Genomic DNA, 16,047 nt, shown 5'->3' with positions numbered 1-16,047 from the left:
TGGAAAAGTAATAACAACATACCTAAAAAAAAGTAACAAAATATCTCTCTGGTCACCATAAGGAGATATTTTCTGTGACTGAAAAATATAGTACAAAAATACAAACGTATTATGTTGGGTAAATCAATGTTTAGTTCTTAATTCCAAATGAAACTTATATAATAAGGTTTAGACCAAAAAAATGTTGAAGAAAAATTTTCATTTACATATTTACAGCCCCAATGTAGTCTGGCCTGTCTGTGTGCAAAAGCCTGACTAAGCAGGTTGTAGAGAAAAACCTCGGATTAAGCCCATCATATTATTAGCTGAAGATCCTCTGGCCAGACTTCAAGCTTTACAGGTGCACTCCATGTGACCAGATAGTTTTTGCTTGAAATATTAGAATGTTTTACTGTTATTCTATAATTATCTCCGTGTTCCACAGAACTGCACCCATTTCTTCCATTTTTATTAGCATAGAGATATATTGAATAGACAGGCAGGTGAGAAATGAAAACTTATATTCTGTATTATTAGCAAATCAATAATGTAACATTCTAAAAACAATTCCAGAAGAAGAACAGAGACAGTGTTTAACCTGTTAACCGAGCAGGACGTATAAATATGTCAAACGTTGCATACAGTGAAAAGGGAGTTCCCCGGTTATTCTCTGGTTAACAGGTTAAAAAAAATCAAGACTGATCACTCAATCTCTGTAGGCTCTGAGGACCATAAATTAACCTTAATCCAGAAATCAAGCCAGATGCCTTGACCCACAGACCGCTTTTTGGCACAGATTTTCAGCTGTGCCAATACATATGCAGTAGGTGACTCTCCCTCTGACATCAGCAATATTTAACTGGATCTTTTAAAATAACACAAATATACTTGTATTTGAAAATAACAATAAAAAACTTATAATTACTGCATAACATACATAATAATGTACTTTTATATTTTATAATAATATACATTTGAAGGATATTATAGTTTATTATTCTACTCTTAGTATTGTTCTTCAAATATGCCTGGAAAATAATTTTAGACAAATTTATAAGTGGAAATATTTAAATGTTTCATTACTTGATAGTATTAGAAAAATGTGTATTTGGTTATTATGGAAAAGCAAATTAAAAGTTCTATTGGTAACTACCTAAGTTTTTAAGTCACTTGGTTTCCTAGCTACTTCAATGGAATCAGCAGTCATAGATCCAACCCCAACTCCAAGACTGGAGCGTCGTAATGATAGTTCCAAGGCAGAAATTTGACGTAACTCTTTGCGACACAACTTTACAGGCATGACACCATGAAGCTGTCCCACATTTCCCATTGGCTGAATTTGGGGTGATGGTTGATTGTGAAGTTTTGTAAACTGCTTTTCATCTATTTCTGTTTTATCCTCATCACTTAACAAATGCCCACTAGTGGGTGCTAAAGAGCTATAAATTGGAGGTAATTCTGGGCTGTCTTCCCAGAGCTTAGGAGGATTTGGTTGTGTTCTTGAGCTGCTTGCCAAACTGTCTAATTCTCTTTCCCTTCCACTTAATTTCATGCTTTCAGTTCTAGATGCCCATTTTAATTCTTCTGAAACCATTCTTGCTTCTTCTGAGTTCAGGATTCCATCTCCAGCATCATGATCTAAAAATAATCCAAAAAGCAAAAACATTTAGAGATTTCCTCAAAAGCAGGTATTTTTATCATGATATTTTAACAAAATTACTTTTTTTTTTTTATCCTCACCCGAGAACATTTTTCCATTTTTTGTTCAGACAGAGCGGGAGGGGGAGAGAGGGAGAGAGAGAGAGAAACATCGACGTGAAAGGGACACATCGAGTGGCTGCCACCTGCACAACCAACCAGGGCCGAGGACAAACTGCAACCGAGGTACGTGCCCTTACCAGGAACTGAACCCGGGTCTCTCTGTACCGCAGGCCGATGCTCCAACCGCTGAGCCAAACCAGCCAGGGCCAAAATTACATTTTTTTTTTTCTTTTGTTGAGTTTATTGGGCTGACACTGATTAATAAAATTATATAGGTTTCAGGTATACTAATCACATTATTATAACTCAATATAAATTGTTTCCGTTTTTGTTGTTGTTAAATGAATTCTTAGACAAATAGAAGTGTGAATATGAATTATTCTGATTTTACATCGAGGCATCATGCATGTGAATAACTGAGAACTTTTCATTCTTGGAACAAAGTTGAGAAATAGTCTGCTAGTATTTTTGGTACTCTCTGGAAACACAGGAGTGCATTCGGCCTCTCTGATGCCCTTCCATAGCTGCCCTCCATCAGGACTGCCACTGGTGATCACATTCCAAATCCTGGCTAAGTGAAGCCAGCATTGGAGAATTTTGTCTCTGCCCCATATCTCCAGCAACTCTTCTGAGACTTGGCATTATATGTGTGAAAAGCTAGTCCTGGTTAGCACTCCTAGCATGATAAGAGGGTTCTGCTCTCTGAATATACCCTGGGATCCTACTATCAAAATAGAGACAGGAGTATAGCCCCTCAGTGGAGGACATCTTGCTAGAACAAAGCCTGAGGTCCTCAAATCATAGAATCATCTAATAACAAAGACAAAAACTTGCTTAAGGGAAGTCCATATACACCTCATATAATAAAAAATGCCAACTTTAACATATGTTGACACATGATTAGTACACTTCTAGTCCTATGAATACCAAGTATAAAAACAGAAGTTGCACAATGGCAACTCCCAAGCCAAATCTGGCCCACAGACAGATTTTACTTAGCCTATAAAATAATACATGACCCCAAATTTAAAAATTGGAAAGTTTCATATAAAAACACAGAATTCCGACATTTCTAGAAAAAAAGAGAACTGACAATTTCTGAATAGCAATTGGAGCAGAGCTGCCCCTCCCCACTTAGACAACGACTGTAGTCTCTTCTGCTCACTTTGGCCTCCCGAGCTCCTGCAGGCATGTTAGTTTGTGGCTCCTGGTTTAAAACATAATTTATATTCTAGTTTTTAAATTTCTCTCAAAAAACAAAAAACCCTGAACTAGCAAATGATATAGATCCTTACGTAGAACTAGCAGATCCTCACAAAGCTGACCACAGACAGTGGCTCCCAGGGTTTGTTTCACATTAGAGTCAATAGGAAGCTTTAAAAAAATCCAGCAGCGCCCTGGCCAGTTTGGCTCAGCGGTTGAACGTTGGCCTGCGGATCAGAGAGTCCTGGGTTTGGTTCCTGCTAGGGGCATGTACCACAAAATAAATAAATAAATTAATTAATTAATTTAAAAAAAAAATCCAGCAGCCCAGGTCACAGAGGCATATGTGGAAGAGCACAGACAGACAGGCTCACTGGAGAAGCCCACTCCCAAGCCCATTTGGATTTTTCACAATAGAAAGTTTCCCTCTTCCAGAATTTTCCATTAGGAAACAAATTAGAGAAAGATTAATTCACCTAAGGTCACACTGCTAGTAAAATAAGTTAGGATTCCAACCCAGACCTTCTGACTCTAGTATCCTCACACAAAGTTTTATAGTGATTTAAATTGATACAAGAATAGAAATTTAAATAAACAAGTGCACAGACTGTGTGTCCATATAAACTGACTTTATCCTCACAAAATAAGCTAGAAAACACATGCACTATAAAGAGGCATGACCAAGAAGTGACCACACTATTTTGGTTAAAAGATTAATTTTTATACATTTGAAAATGATAAAAATATTTAAAGAAGATAAATACAAGCCTGGTACGCAGACAATGAAAAGACTACTATCAAAAACCAATGAACTGAATACCAAGACAGTTACATATTAATTAGGATACCGATTAGTAAGAATATAGTACTTTTTAGGAAACTCAGAATTTAATATATTGAAATTGACCTGGCCAGTGTGGCTCAGTGGCTGAGCACTGACCCATGCACCAGGAGGTCACCAGTTCGATTCCCGGTCAGGGCACATGCTCGGGTTGTGAGCCCAATTCCCAGTGGGGGACATGCAGGAGGCAGCCGATAGATGTCCTCTCCCATCACAGTTTCTCTCTCTCTCTCCCTCTCCCTTCCTCTCTCTCTAAAAATCAATAAAGAAAAAATTAATATCTTTACATTGCTATATTTTATAATTCATACAAATCTTGTTTAATGTGATTATATTAGAGTAACATTTTGAGATAGGATATCATACAAGCTATATCCCCAATATGATTCCAACTATATTTTTTTAAAGCATGAGAAAAATACAAGAATTATACTAAAAGTTATAGTTCTGGGCAGAATTATGGGTGATTTTTTTCCCTGTATTTTCTAATTTTTCTATAGTAACTATCACTTTTTATAGTAAAAAATAAAAGTAAGATGTTTCAAGGTAGAATAGTACAGTAGTTGAAATAATATCTTCAACATTATTAACAAGACTAGCCCTCCCAAGAAAATTGATCAGACGGGTATAATAATTATCACGTTACACATCTCCAAGATTTAGTTTTCGTAGAGGTTTTTGTGTTTGTTTCCTTAAAGAGCAGAATGAGGAACTAGGTTTTTTAAACTTATACACTAACCGCTGAGCCAAACTGGCCAGGGCTAAATGTTTTAATTATATTAGTAAGTACCTCTGCATTACTACATTGAAAATCAGAAAGTTTAGTCTCTTTGACTGAATTTGTATGTTTGTATCACTTCTCTATCCTTAGACAACTTTTATCCTAGGATACTGGACCAGGAGTCAGAAGATGAAGGACCAAAGACCATAATTCTTATTACTATTCTGTTCACGAGTCACTTCACCTATGTAAGTTAAAATTCCTTCATCTAAAAATGGTGTTAGCACCCTGGCCAGTTTGGCTCAGCGGTAGAGCATCAGCCCACGGACCAATGAGTCAAGGGTTTGATTCCGGTCAAGGGCACGTACCTCAGTTGCGGTTGGTCCTCAGCCCTGGTCAGGGTCATGCAGGAGGCAACCAGTCAATGTGTCCCTCTCACATCGATGTTTCTCTCTCTTCCCCATTCTCTCCTTCTCTCTCTCTCCCATTCTATCTGAAGATAAACAGAAAAATATCCTCGGGTGAGGATTAAAGAAAAATGGGATTATCCCTGGTTGGTGTGGCTTAGTTATTTGGAGCAATGTCCCCTGCACTGAAGGGTCTGAGGTTCAATTCCCAGTCAGGGCACATACCCAGCTTGCGGGTTCAATCTCTGGTAAGGGTGCATGTGGAAGGCAACCGATCAATATTTCTCTCTCACATCAATGTTTCTCTCCCTCCCTCTGCCTTCCTCTCTCTCTAAAATAAATAAATATAAATAAATAAACAAATAAATCTTTTTAAATGGGCTTAGCAGACACTGGCCTAAGTTGAATTTGGGTGTTAAATGGAATTACTTGTGCCCTGGCTGGTTTGGCTCAGCGGTTAGAGTGTCGGCTTGTGGTCCAGAGAGACCCAGGTTCGGTTCCCGCTAAGGGCTCGTACCTCGGTTGCAGTTTGTCCCTGGCCCTGGTTGGTCTTGCGGGTGGCAGCCACTCAATGTGTCCCTTTCATGTTGATGTTTCTCTCTCTCTCTCTCTCTCTTCCTCTCTCTCCCTCCCACTCTACCTGAACAAAAAAATGGAAAAATGTCCTCGGGTGAGAATTAAAAAAATAAAAAATAAATAAATAAATGGAACTACTTGTGAAAATATGTGTAAATCATAAATATGCTAAATATACAGTAGCATTAGAACTACCTTTCTAAAATATTACTGAGTTTTAAAATTATGTTAATTCTGCTTGCATTACATAGTCAACATATAACTTTTATTTTTTTAGGGAGAGAGAGGAAAGGAGAAGGAGAGAAAGAGAAACATCAATGTAAGAGCGTAACATTCATCAGCTGCCTCTTGCATACCCCCTACTGGGGATCAAGCCCGCAATCCAGGCATGTACCTGACCGGGAATCAAACTGGCAACATTTCAGTGCACTGAACAACACCCAACCAACTGAGACACACTGGCCAGGGCTCAACACATAACTTTTCATTATGCATACATATAATTTTTCACTGCTCTTTTGTTGTACCCATCTTTAAGAAGTTTACTCTATGGGTACAAAACAGGTATGTTCTAAAACGCTATAAAGTCAAATTTTCATAAGCCATACTTAAAGTATTAGAAGAATATTTTCTCTAAAGGAAGGCTAATTCTTTTATAAAATGTTGAATATAATCTTTTAGAAATACTGATTCCTCTGTAATTGGCAGGCTTAAAGGGGGTATATTTTAATTGCACTTTTTACTTTTGCAAAGTATTGTGTCAGGTTTTAACATTTCATATAGGAAGGTGCTACTTCTACATCTCTGCATATAATTAGACAAGAAAACATCTTTTGTCTCAACAATGAGTTTTATTGTATATATATATATATTTTTTTTTTTTCTTTTAATCCTCATTTGAGGATATTTTTCTATTTATCTTCAGATAGAGTGAAAAGGGAATGAGGGAGCAAGAAAAAGAGAGAGAGAAATATTGATGTGAGAGACACACATCAATTGGTTGCCTCCCACACGACCCCAACCAGGGCCGGGGACAAGCTGCAACCATGGTATGTGCCCTTGACCAGAATCAAACCCAAGACTCATTGACCTGAGGGCTGACACTAACCACTGAGCCAAACTGGCCAGGTCAGGTTTTATTATATTTTTAAGTTTCCAGAGGTCATGATATGAAGAAGACCTGACTGATCTTAGAAATGTATATATTATTTTACCTTTACTTTTATTATTCTCTATTTATTTTACATTTTTTGAGTGATAATCAGAAGGCTTAATTTACTATAAAATAGGAAAATAACAGTTATCTTAGATTATAGGGTTATTTTAAGTTAGGGAATACAGAAGCCTATGGCACATGATAGGTAATCATGTGTAGTTTCCTTCACACATACATTTATTCATTCATTCACTTTTCCTATGGTTCTTTCTGTCTTATACACAGACTAGCCAACTATTTTTATTTACAGAGTCAAACAGAAGTTAAATATGTAATCCTAAATAATCAAATCAATTGGGAAAAGCTAAACTACAAATCAGACCGCCTTCACCAAATGCTAGAAAAAGTGTTAGCATGACAAGTAGCACTAAAATGTCTTACGTTCAGATGGTACCAATTGCCTCCGAATTGCTTCCCCCAACAGTTCCTTAAGTTTCTTCTTAAGATCTCTGCTGGTTTTCTTATAAAAATAAAGATCTTTTTCCAGCTGTTGGATTTTATCTTCATATGTTTTTAAAGTTTCCATAATGCCTTCCCCATCTTGCTCTATAAAACAGAAATTTACATTTTAAATCATCTTAAAATAAATTATAGAAAATTATGTATTTTCATATTTAAAGGGTCAGATGTATGCTACAGTGTATCTGTTAAGTGAATGGATTTGTTTTCATCTACAATTTGGATTCTTCTGCCTGTAAAATTTTTCGAAGTAGGATTGATGCCTTAGTTACCTTCTCTACCTTACCCCATACCATAATTTAATGATTCATAAGTACTTTCTGAATAGCCACTAACTAGATTTATCCTTAGAACAACAGAAGGTTTTTTTCTATAAGAAGTTTACATATAGAACTTTGCCCATCAGATGCAACAATATCTTAAAGTTTATATCAGAAACAGTGGGTATATGAAAAGTCACACGCGTAAGGTTTATCGGCCCAGAAAATATACAACCAAAACACACACATACACACACACACACACACACACACACCCCTCTCAAAGAAGCTAGAAAGATTAAATGACAAAGGAAAACACCACAAAAGAAAGGGGAATAGCATAATAGGGTGGGGCAAATATAGGTTTACAGTTGTATGTGAAACAGTTTATGCTTGTATTATTTATTAATTATTGTATTATTTTCCATATGAACAACTGTAAACCTACTTTTGTCCCACCCTGTAAATATACAAATATATTTCGATCATATTTTATAAACATCCAGTTATATTAAAAGAAAATTACAAACCAGTAAGGCCATTTTATAGATTTACCAACAGGAAAGAATACATCTGAAAGTCTGTATTTTCTGAAGGTTCCTGGGTTTTGCTGGTTTTAGAACATAAACCAATGGGGACAAGTTTAGATATTCAAAAATATTAATTAGAACCTTTAAGTTGTATTATTGTAGTATAAACTTAGACTTTACAGGGCAGGGCAAAAGTAGGTTTAGAGGTGTGAACACACAAAATACATTTATTATTTATTCTTATTTATTATTGTATTATTTTCCATACAAACAACTGTAAACCTACTTTTGCCCCACTTTGTACATTAAAAATTCTATTAAAATATCACTTTAGGTCCTGGCCGGTTTTGCTTAGCGGTTAGAGCATCGGCCCGCAGTTCAGAGAGACCCAGGTTCGGTTCCCACTAAGGGCACATACCTTGGTTGCGGTTTGTCCCTGACCCCGGTTGGGATTGTGTGGGTGGCAGCCAGTCGATGTGTCTCTCTTGCATCAGTGTTTCTCTCTCTCTCTTTCTCCCTCTCTCCCTCTTGCTTTATCTGAAGATGAATATAAAAATGTTCTCGGGTAAGGATAAAAAAAAGAATCTCTTTAGATCCTTAAGATGGAACTAAAGTAAGGTAAGCAGAGCACATTTGAATGATATGATGTATGGATCCTGGCAAGAAAATCCTATCATCAGGCAACTGGATGCCAATTAACTGGTTATAGAGTTAACTTAGAAGCAAATTGCCACAGCACTTAAATTCATAATAATTTCCAATTTTCTGCTTCCTCAGATTGCTTCTTCCGGATCCCTTTTAACTCATTTCCAGCCATAAATGCATAAGAATCAAGACTAAGCAGCTAAACAGCCTGGATTAAAGCATTACCAGTATCGCCTGGTGGTGATTTTGTTGCCACAGCACTGTTTGTGTACCAGCCATATGTCCAGGTAATGTGAGGACTGACTGCTAGGACAGCTCTTTCCACACCAGAGTTGATGGTTGAACTACTGTGCACTGTAACAGTGTGTGTCCATCAATGGCAGACTAATTTTGACCTAAGATATAACCTTAATGCATAAAAGTTATAATCAACTGAAAAAATAATGAGAAATGTAACTACAAATCTGACAGAGCCTATGACTTCAATTTTATGAAGGGAAATTAATTTAAATATCAATTACTATATCCTTAGGAGATAGACACTTTTCAACTGTACATCATAAAGCCAGAAGTCATCCCACATTTCTATGTAAAAACTAGACCAACAACAAACGAACAGGATCATATCAGTTCTTTTGTGTGGCACTGGGGACAAGCACAAGTGGTGGCATCTCAAGCGTGAAAAGTCCTACATCAAAGGCAGCTATCCCAACATGTGCTAACCAAACATGGAAAGCAAAAAACATGTATAGGTAGCAACTTCTTGACATGTGGACTTTTAAGTGATCAAATGCTGTTCTATCTTCCTTCCCAAATCCCCTCCTACATACAGAACTGACAACAGAGCAGGTACCTTGGAAATGATTTAACAGCAACTGCATTTTTTGCTCATGTTCCTTTTGCTGGAGGGTCAGTCTCCGGTCACACTGCAATTTCAGATGTTCTAGTGCAGATTCCAACTCACGAACCATATTATCCTGTTCCAGAATCTTCATTTTAATTTCTTTATTCTGTAACTGTAGTTTTCGTTCAGCTTCTCGCAAATTAACCACCTAGCAAATACATTTTTTGACCTTTTAAATCTGTCTTAGATAGCCTGATACAATAGATTAATCTACTTCTGTTAAGCTACGTAAAATGAACTTCCTTAATCACCATGGTATTACTAGACAAATGCTTTGAACATACCCAACAGCCTTTTGAATTTGTTGGGATTCTTAACTGGTAGTAATTTTATTCAAGTATAATGTTGCTCTACTAATTACCCCCCACTATTTCTTAGACATTTATAATCTTATAGTTTACATTTATACTCCTATAATTCTACTTCTCTAGTCTAAGAAGATATTAAGAAGCTAAAGACTATTGTAACAGGTAATTCCTGGTGTGAAGTTCAAATGGATGTTATAAAAAAGTGACAGAATTTTTTGAACACTAAATACAGAGTTTGGTTTTAGATTGTACATTTAGTCCACTGGGTTCTTCTTTGCATTGATATGAAGTAAAAATGTCTGTTTCACAAAGCTTGTTAAATATAGTGACCTTTTAAGAAAAATATGCATTTCTACCAATGGTTCTCAGGATCAGAAAATCCACTGACCTTGGCTTGGATGCTTTGGGTTAAGAACACTTGATCTAAGAGCACCACAAAAGAGCTGTTTGTATCAAAACCTTGCTCAGCACTGCACCATTTTTCTGCCGTCCACTCCCAGTGATAGGATTCATTCTCATCAGTAATTATGACTGATAGTAATTATCCAAGAGGAGGGCTGTGTACAACATTTCCACTCATTTTTCATTTTCTTTCATTTGTCTAACAGAATTAGAACTTTATTTTTAAACTTCAGTGTTTTATTGTTCATTAATTGTCTGATATTCCCTTCAATTGCATATACTTTTCAGAGAAAAAAAGTCACCTACTTGTTTAACACTTCATAATATATATCTTAAAAGAATACATTAGAGCCCAGCTAGTGTGGCTCAGTGGTTGAGCATCGACCCATGCACCAAGAGGTCGCCAGTTCGATTCCCAGTCAAGGCACATGCCCAGGTGGTGGGCCAGATCCCCAGTAGGGGGCATGCAGGAGGTAGTCAATGTTTCTCTCTCCCTCCCTCTCCCTCTCTCTCTAAAATCAATAAAGAAAAAAAAAATTTTTAGAGAATACATTAGAGAAAATATATAGTTCTCTGTGGTACAAAACATTTCTGGATCAGTAAACTATCAAATACATATAAAATATTTTAATGAATATTAAGCATATCCAGGTTAATGCTAAAATCTATCACTGTCTTTGTCAGTGGTGCACCACTTCATCTCCATATCAATTCACAGGTTATGATGAAAAAGTAAATGTACCCCTATCCTACAGCAATGAATTAAAGGGAACCCAAACTTGGAGGCCCTTGATTTTTCATGAGTGCTGATTAGCAACATCCAAATCTAGAAAACATCAAGAAGTAGTGACTGAGGAATATAGCTTCAATTCTTTGACTTAAAAATTACTTCAAAAAGCTCTTCTTTCAAAGGCCTACACACTTGAATTATCACTAAGCTTTCAGATGACAACATGCAGTACTGTAAACAGAAATTATGCTTAAATCTGTAATTATAGCATCAAATCTATAAGCCTTTCAATTTCTGTAAAAATTCTAAATAAATGTGAGATATGTAAGCATCTTACCCCTCTTTAGAAGAAAATCTTTTATCCCTCAAAAACTAACCTTATTGAAATATCTGAAAAGGATAGCTCTAATCTCAGTAGGATTCAGGCCAATTAGTTTTTCCAAGACATTTGCTTCACTATGAGAGAGGTTTTGAAGTGAAGCTCTGAGCAAGTTCTGGCGACTTCGGATACTTTCATTCTTGTATTCAATTGCAGCTTCCAAAGCTTCAATTCCTTCTTCAAGTTGGAAAAGAACATGTTCTTCCTAGATATAATACAACAGAAATCACTCATTTTAAATGGAATAGTATAACTTGGACTCTGTCATATACTAAGATTTACTATGCTACATTAAGTCCTCACTTAACATCCTCAGTAGGGTCCTGGAGACTGTGACTTAAAGTAAAACAATGTATAACAAAACCAATTTTACCATACACTAATTGATATAAACATGAGAAGTTCCTACGGCATATATTCGGCCACAGAAACATCACCAAACCTCTAAATAAAGACCCAAAACACTTTAATATTAAACATTGAAATAAATGTGAGCTACAGATTTAAGAAAGATTAATAAAAACAAGTAAAATAATGACTTTCCAACCCACTGATTCCAGTTCAGGGTTATGGGTGGCCAGAACCTGTCCCTGCAACTGAGGGAGAAAGGTGGGAACCCACCCTAGAGAGGATACCCTTCAATTGCAGGGCACGCACTCACTCCAACCCACACCCACACTCACTCTGGCAGGGATAAGTTAGACACATGTATTCATTTAATGTGCACAGCTTTGGGATGTGGGAGGAAATAGAAATCTGCAGAGAAAACCCTTACAGACATGGAGAGAATGTGCAAATTCCAAACAGATAGTGGCCCGGCCTGGAATCAATTTTTTTACCCTCATCAACATTATAACAAAATGACTTTGAACAAAATGACATTACTCAAGGACCTGCTGTATTTGAGTCTTATGGACATTACCTTTCTTCTACTAAACTTTAAGAAAATAATGTTTATTGAGTGCTTGCTATGCTACACAGTTCACTTATGTTTGTATACATATATAACATAATCGCTGGATCCCTGCAATAAACCTATGTAGTAAAATGGGAGAGGTAGAAGCTTAGGCGAGTTATGAAACATCCCAATGTCATACAGCAAATGCTGATCACTAAGGAGTACACTCATAGCTTCAGGCCACACAGTATTAGCAATTTTGTCATATATCTCCTTCCCTAGCTCCTAAAGTATATATTATGTGTCAGTGAGATCTGGAGACCGCCTGATATTTCTTCAGGGATCTATTCAAACAATATATTGCCAGGAGGGAAAGAAGAAATAGATTCAGAATAAATTAAGAACTAATAATCAGAGTCGAATCTCTAGGGGAAAAAACAGTGTGGCATTAAAAAAAGGTAGTGAGGATGTAAGGACATGAAACATTTCATAAGACTTCTATGAGACATCATTGGAGGGGAAATATAGGAATTAAAAGTGGTAGCAGCCCTGGCCAGTTTGGCTCAGCGGTTAGAGCGTCGGCCTGCGGTCCGGAGAGACCCGGGTTCGGTTCCCGCTAAGGGCACGTACTTCGGTTGCAGTTTGTCCCCGGCCCTGGTTGGTCGTGCGGGTGGCAGCCACTCGATGTGTCCCTTCACGTCGATGTTTCTCTCTCTCTCTCCCTTCCTCTCTCTCCCTCCCACTCTATCTGTACAAAAAATGGAAAAATATCCTCGGGTGAGGATAAAAAAAAAAAAAAAAAAAGTGGTAGCAGCATAACCACATTTTGTTCACATGACAGAGAAGATTTCCTTTGTAGGAAAAAAAATATGATGAATACCTGTCAGAAAATCTAGTGGTTCTTCAAGCTATCCAAATAACATGTTATTTGCGGGGTGAGATCCAACTTTCTGGTAAGAAATTATTCTGGACTTGCTGAAACCTGGATAGATTCATAAATTTATACCTGTACATGTGGTGGAAGTCACCTCAACTTTAAGTTCTCGAGGGCAGAGTGTCTTGTCTGTATTAATGTCCTCATTGCCTAGCACAGTATATATCAAACAGTTTAAATTCAGTAAGTGTCTACTGAATGAGTTAATGAAGGAAGAAGAGAAAATATATTTTCATTATATCTTGGTTATATGACCCAAGTATTTCTTTCCACTCCTCTCCCCAGCATTTCAAGGAAAACAGTGTCAGTATTTCTAATCTACCTAAAGAACAGAGTTACTTCCAGAACTCCTTTGCTGAAATTCATGGAAATGGTATGTAACAACCTATTCCAGTGGAAGGTCAAATAATACTTATTTTTAAAAGTCATTTTATAAAATATCCTGAAAGAGCCATTTGGAAAAAAAAAATATATCCTACAGCCATTTTGTTTCTCTGTGCAATCACTAACCATCAAGAATCTGATGATTTGACAATCACTCTATAAAAAAGAAAATATTCACCTTTTAAAGAAAAATAAGAAAACTTAAATCCTGAAAGGTATTTAGGTGAATAAATGAGGAACCAGAAAATAAAGTAAGTTATTCAAAGAACATATTTGACTTATGAATGCATAGTGCAATTATATTTTTATAAAAAACAAATGTGGCCCTGGCCAGTTTGGCTCAGCGGTTAGAGCATTGGCTTGTGGTCCAGAGAGACCCAGGTTCGGTTCCCGCTAAGGGCATGTACCTCGGTTGCAGTTTGTCCCCGGCCCTGGCTGGGTTGTGCAGGTGGCAGCCACTCGATGTGTCCCTTTCACGTCGATGTTTCTCTCCCTCCCACTCTATCTGAACAAAAAATGGGGAAAAAAATGTCCTCCGGTGAGGATTTAAAAAAAACACAAAAAACAAATGTGGAAACAGTTCGCCTTTATATGTGGCTGGGAACAATTTGTTACAAATTTAGTTCCTACAGTTTTGATCTAAGTTAAGGAAGCACCAAGATATTATAAGGTACTACAGTGAGTATAGAACCCTGAGACCAGCCTGCTCCAGTGAGGCTGCAGTGTGTAAATATCTGTGGTTCCCTCTAACCCAGCAATAGGTATAGGTTGATAAGATGAGTGGCAATGGGAAACTGTCCCAGGATGAAAATTTGCCACAACTCAAACCATAGGTTACCAAGAATTGACTATACTTTATCATAGAGAACTTTTTAAAATTTGATCGTGTACCAAGGAGCTTAAATTAAAGTTAAAATGCAGACTTCTGATCCAGTAGGTTTGAGGCTCTGCATTTCTAACAGGCTCCCTGGTGATCCTGCTGCTGCTGGTCCAGACATGAGCAATCTGAGAGTAACAGGGATCTAAAGCAGTGGTCTCCAAATCTTTTAGATCACATATCCCAACCAGTAAAAAAGAAAACAAAACTAACAAAAACTTCTGAGCAAACACTACATACATGTATATTTCTCTATAATTATACATTTCTTCTAATCTTAATACATGAAATTGGAAGTTTAAAATATGAAATAAACATAGATATAATATTTTCTTCTATACCTCAATTACTAGGCAACTGCTCTGCATTATTAGAAACATAGTTAAATTTTTAAAAAATCTTAGTTTCTGCCCAGCCGGTGTGGCTCAGTGGTTGAGCATCAGCCCATGTACCAAGAGGTCGACGGTTCGATTCCTGGTCAGGGCATTGCCCAGGTTGTGGGCCTGATCCCCATTAGGGAGGCATGCAGGAGGCAGCCAATCGATGTTCTCTCTCATCAATGTTTCTATCTCTCTCTCCCTCTCCCTTCCTCTCTCTCAAAAATCAATAAAGAAAGAAAAAAAATCTTTTTTTAAATTTTAGTTTCTGGCCCAGCCGGTGTGGTTCAGTGGATTGAGCACAGTCTCAGGGACTGAGAGGTTCCAGTTCTATTCCCAGACAGGGCACAGGCTTGATCCCCAGTAGGGAGCATGCAGGAGGCAGCCGGTCGATGTTTCTCTCTCACAATGATGTTTCTATTTCTCTCTCCCTTTCCACTCTCTCTGAAAAAATCAATAAAAACACATTTTTTAAAAATAATAAATAAAATCTAAAAAAATAAAATCTTGGTTTCTGGATTTACCAAATGAGATGATTTGCTTATATGAAATTATATAGTGATCTAAAAGCTATCATTTTCCCATGAATACAATTAGAAAAATATTTTGATTTATTGTGGAAAGAAAAAATAATTCTAAGCAAGTTTAAAGACATCCAAACAGCAAGCCTTTCCACCTAGATTTTATTATCTTGTATCACATCAGCATCTCATGTTCCCCACCATCTGTTACTGGCAGATCTATTTGGTAATATTAATCATAGATTGAAAACAGTGGGGAGAGTCAGAGCCCATTTCAGAGCCATACTTAAAGAGAAGCAACCACGTGGAAGAAGGATGCAGAGAAGCTCATAGGACTAAATGGAACCCCACCGACTGCAGGAGACTCTCATCACTCTCTCACACCAACCCAGAGTGACTGCTAAATAGGTAGTATGCACACTCTTCTATTTTCACCACAAAACCCCACATATTTTTAGTTCTAGAATTCCACGTGAAAAAGAAACTAAATGTTTCTTGATGATAATAATGGACCCTTTACCCTTCTGCAAACATAATTTGCTCATTCCCATATCTATGCCTTATTTAAGTGTTCTATCTAAAATAGCCTTTTTTATATTGACCAGTATAGTAGGTTTTTCATAATCCAGCTCAAGATTCCAATCCACTAAGGCTGCCTTAATAACCTTCCCCCAAATGATCACTGCATTGCTTTGTATAAATAATATAATAAGTACGGTTTTATTATATTGTCTG

The 16,047-nt window shown here is 37.0% G+C and overlaps 1 protein-coding gene and 1 long non-coding RNA gene across 2 annotated transcripts in view; one reads left to right on the top strand and one right to left on the bottom strand.

The window, feature by feature from the left end:
• Positions 1-1,096: 1,096 nt before the first annotated feature.
• The window catches only part of KIF27 (kinesin family member 27), a 93,743-nt gene continuing 78,792 nt past the window's right edge, over positions 1,097-16,047 (bottom strand). Inside the window, exons 15-18 of the mRNA XM_036261637.1 lie at positions 11,320-11,526; positions 9,452-9,650; positions 7,086-7,250; positions 1,097-1,617 (exon numbers count right to left, since the gene is read on the bottom strand). Coding sequence (XP_036117530.1) covers positions 1,133-1,617; positions 7,086-7,250; positions 9,452-9,650; positions 11,320-11,526 — 1,056 coding nt within the window. The 3' untranslated portion in view covers positions 1,097-1,132. The remainder of the gene's footprint in view (positions 1,618-7,085; positions 7,251-9,451; positions 9,651-11,319; positions 11,527-16,047) is intronic.
• Positions 4,656-13,521, top strand: LOC118629910. The gene is made up of 3 exons (XR_004959518.1): positions 4,656-4,753; positions 8,731-8,885; positions 13,439-13,521. It is a non-coding gene; the product is annotated as an uncharacterized LOC118629910 (long non-coding RNA).

This window comes from Molossus molossus, unplaced genomic scaffold, assembly GCF_014108415.1.
Source record: "Molossus molossus isolate mMolMol1 unplaced genomic scaffold, mMolMol1.p scaffold_m16_p_14, whole genome shotgun sequence".
NCBI classification, from domain to species: domain Eukaryota; kingdom Metazoa; phylum Chordata; class Mammalia; order Chiroptera; family Molossidae; genus Molossus; species Molossus molossus.
Note: the sequence above shows the minus strand (reverse complement) of the source record. Positions and strands in the feature narration are given on the sequence as shown.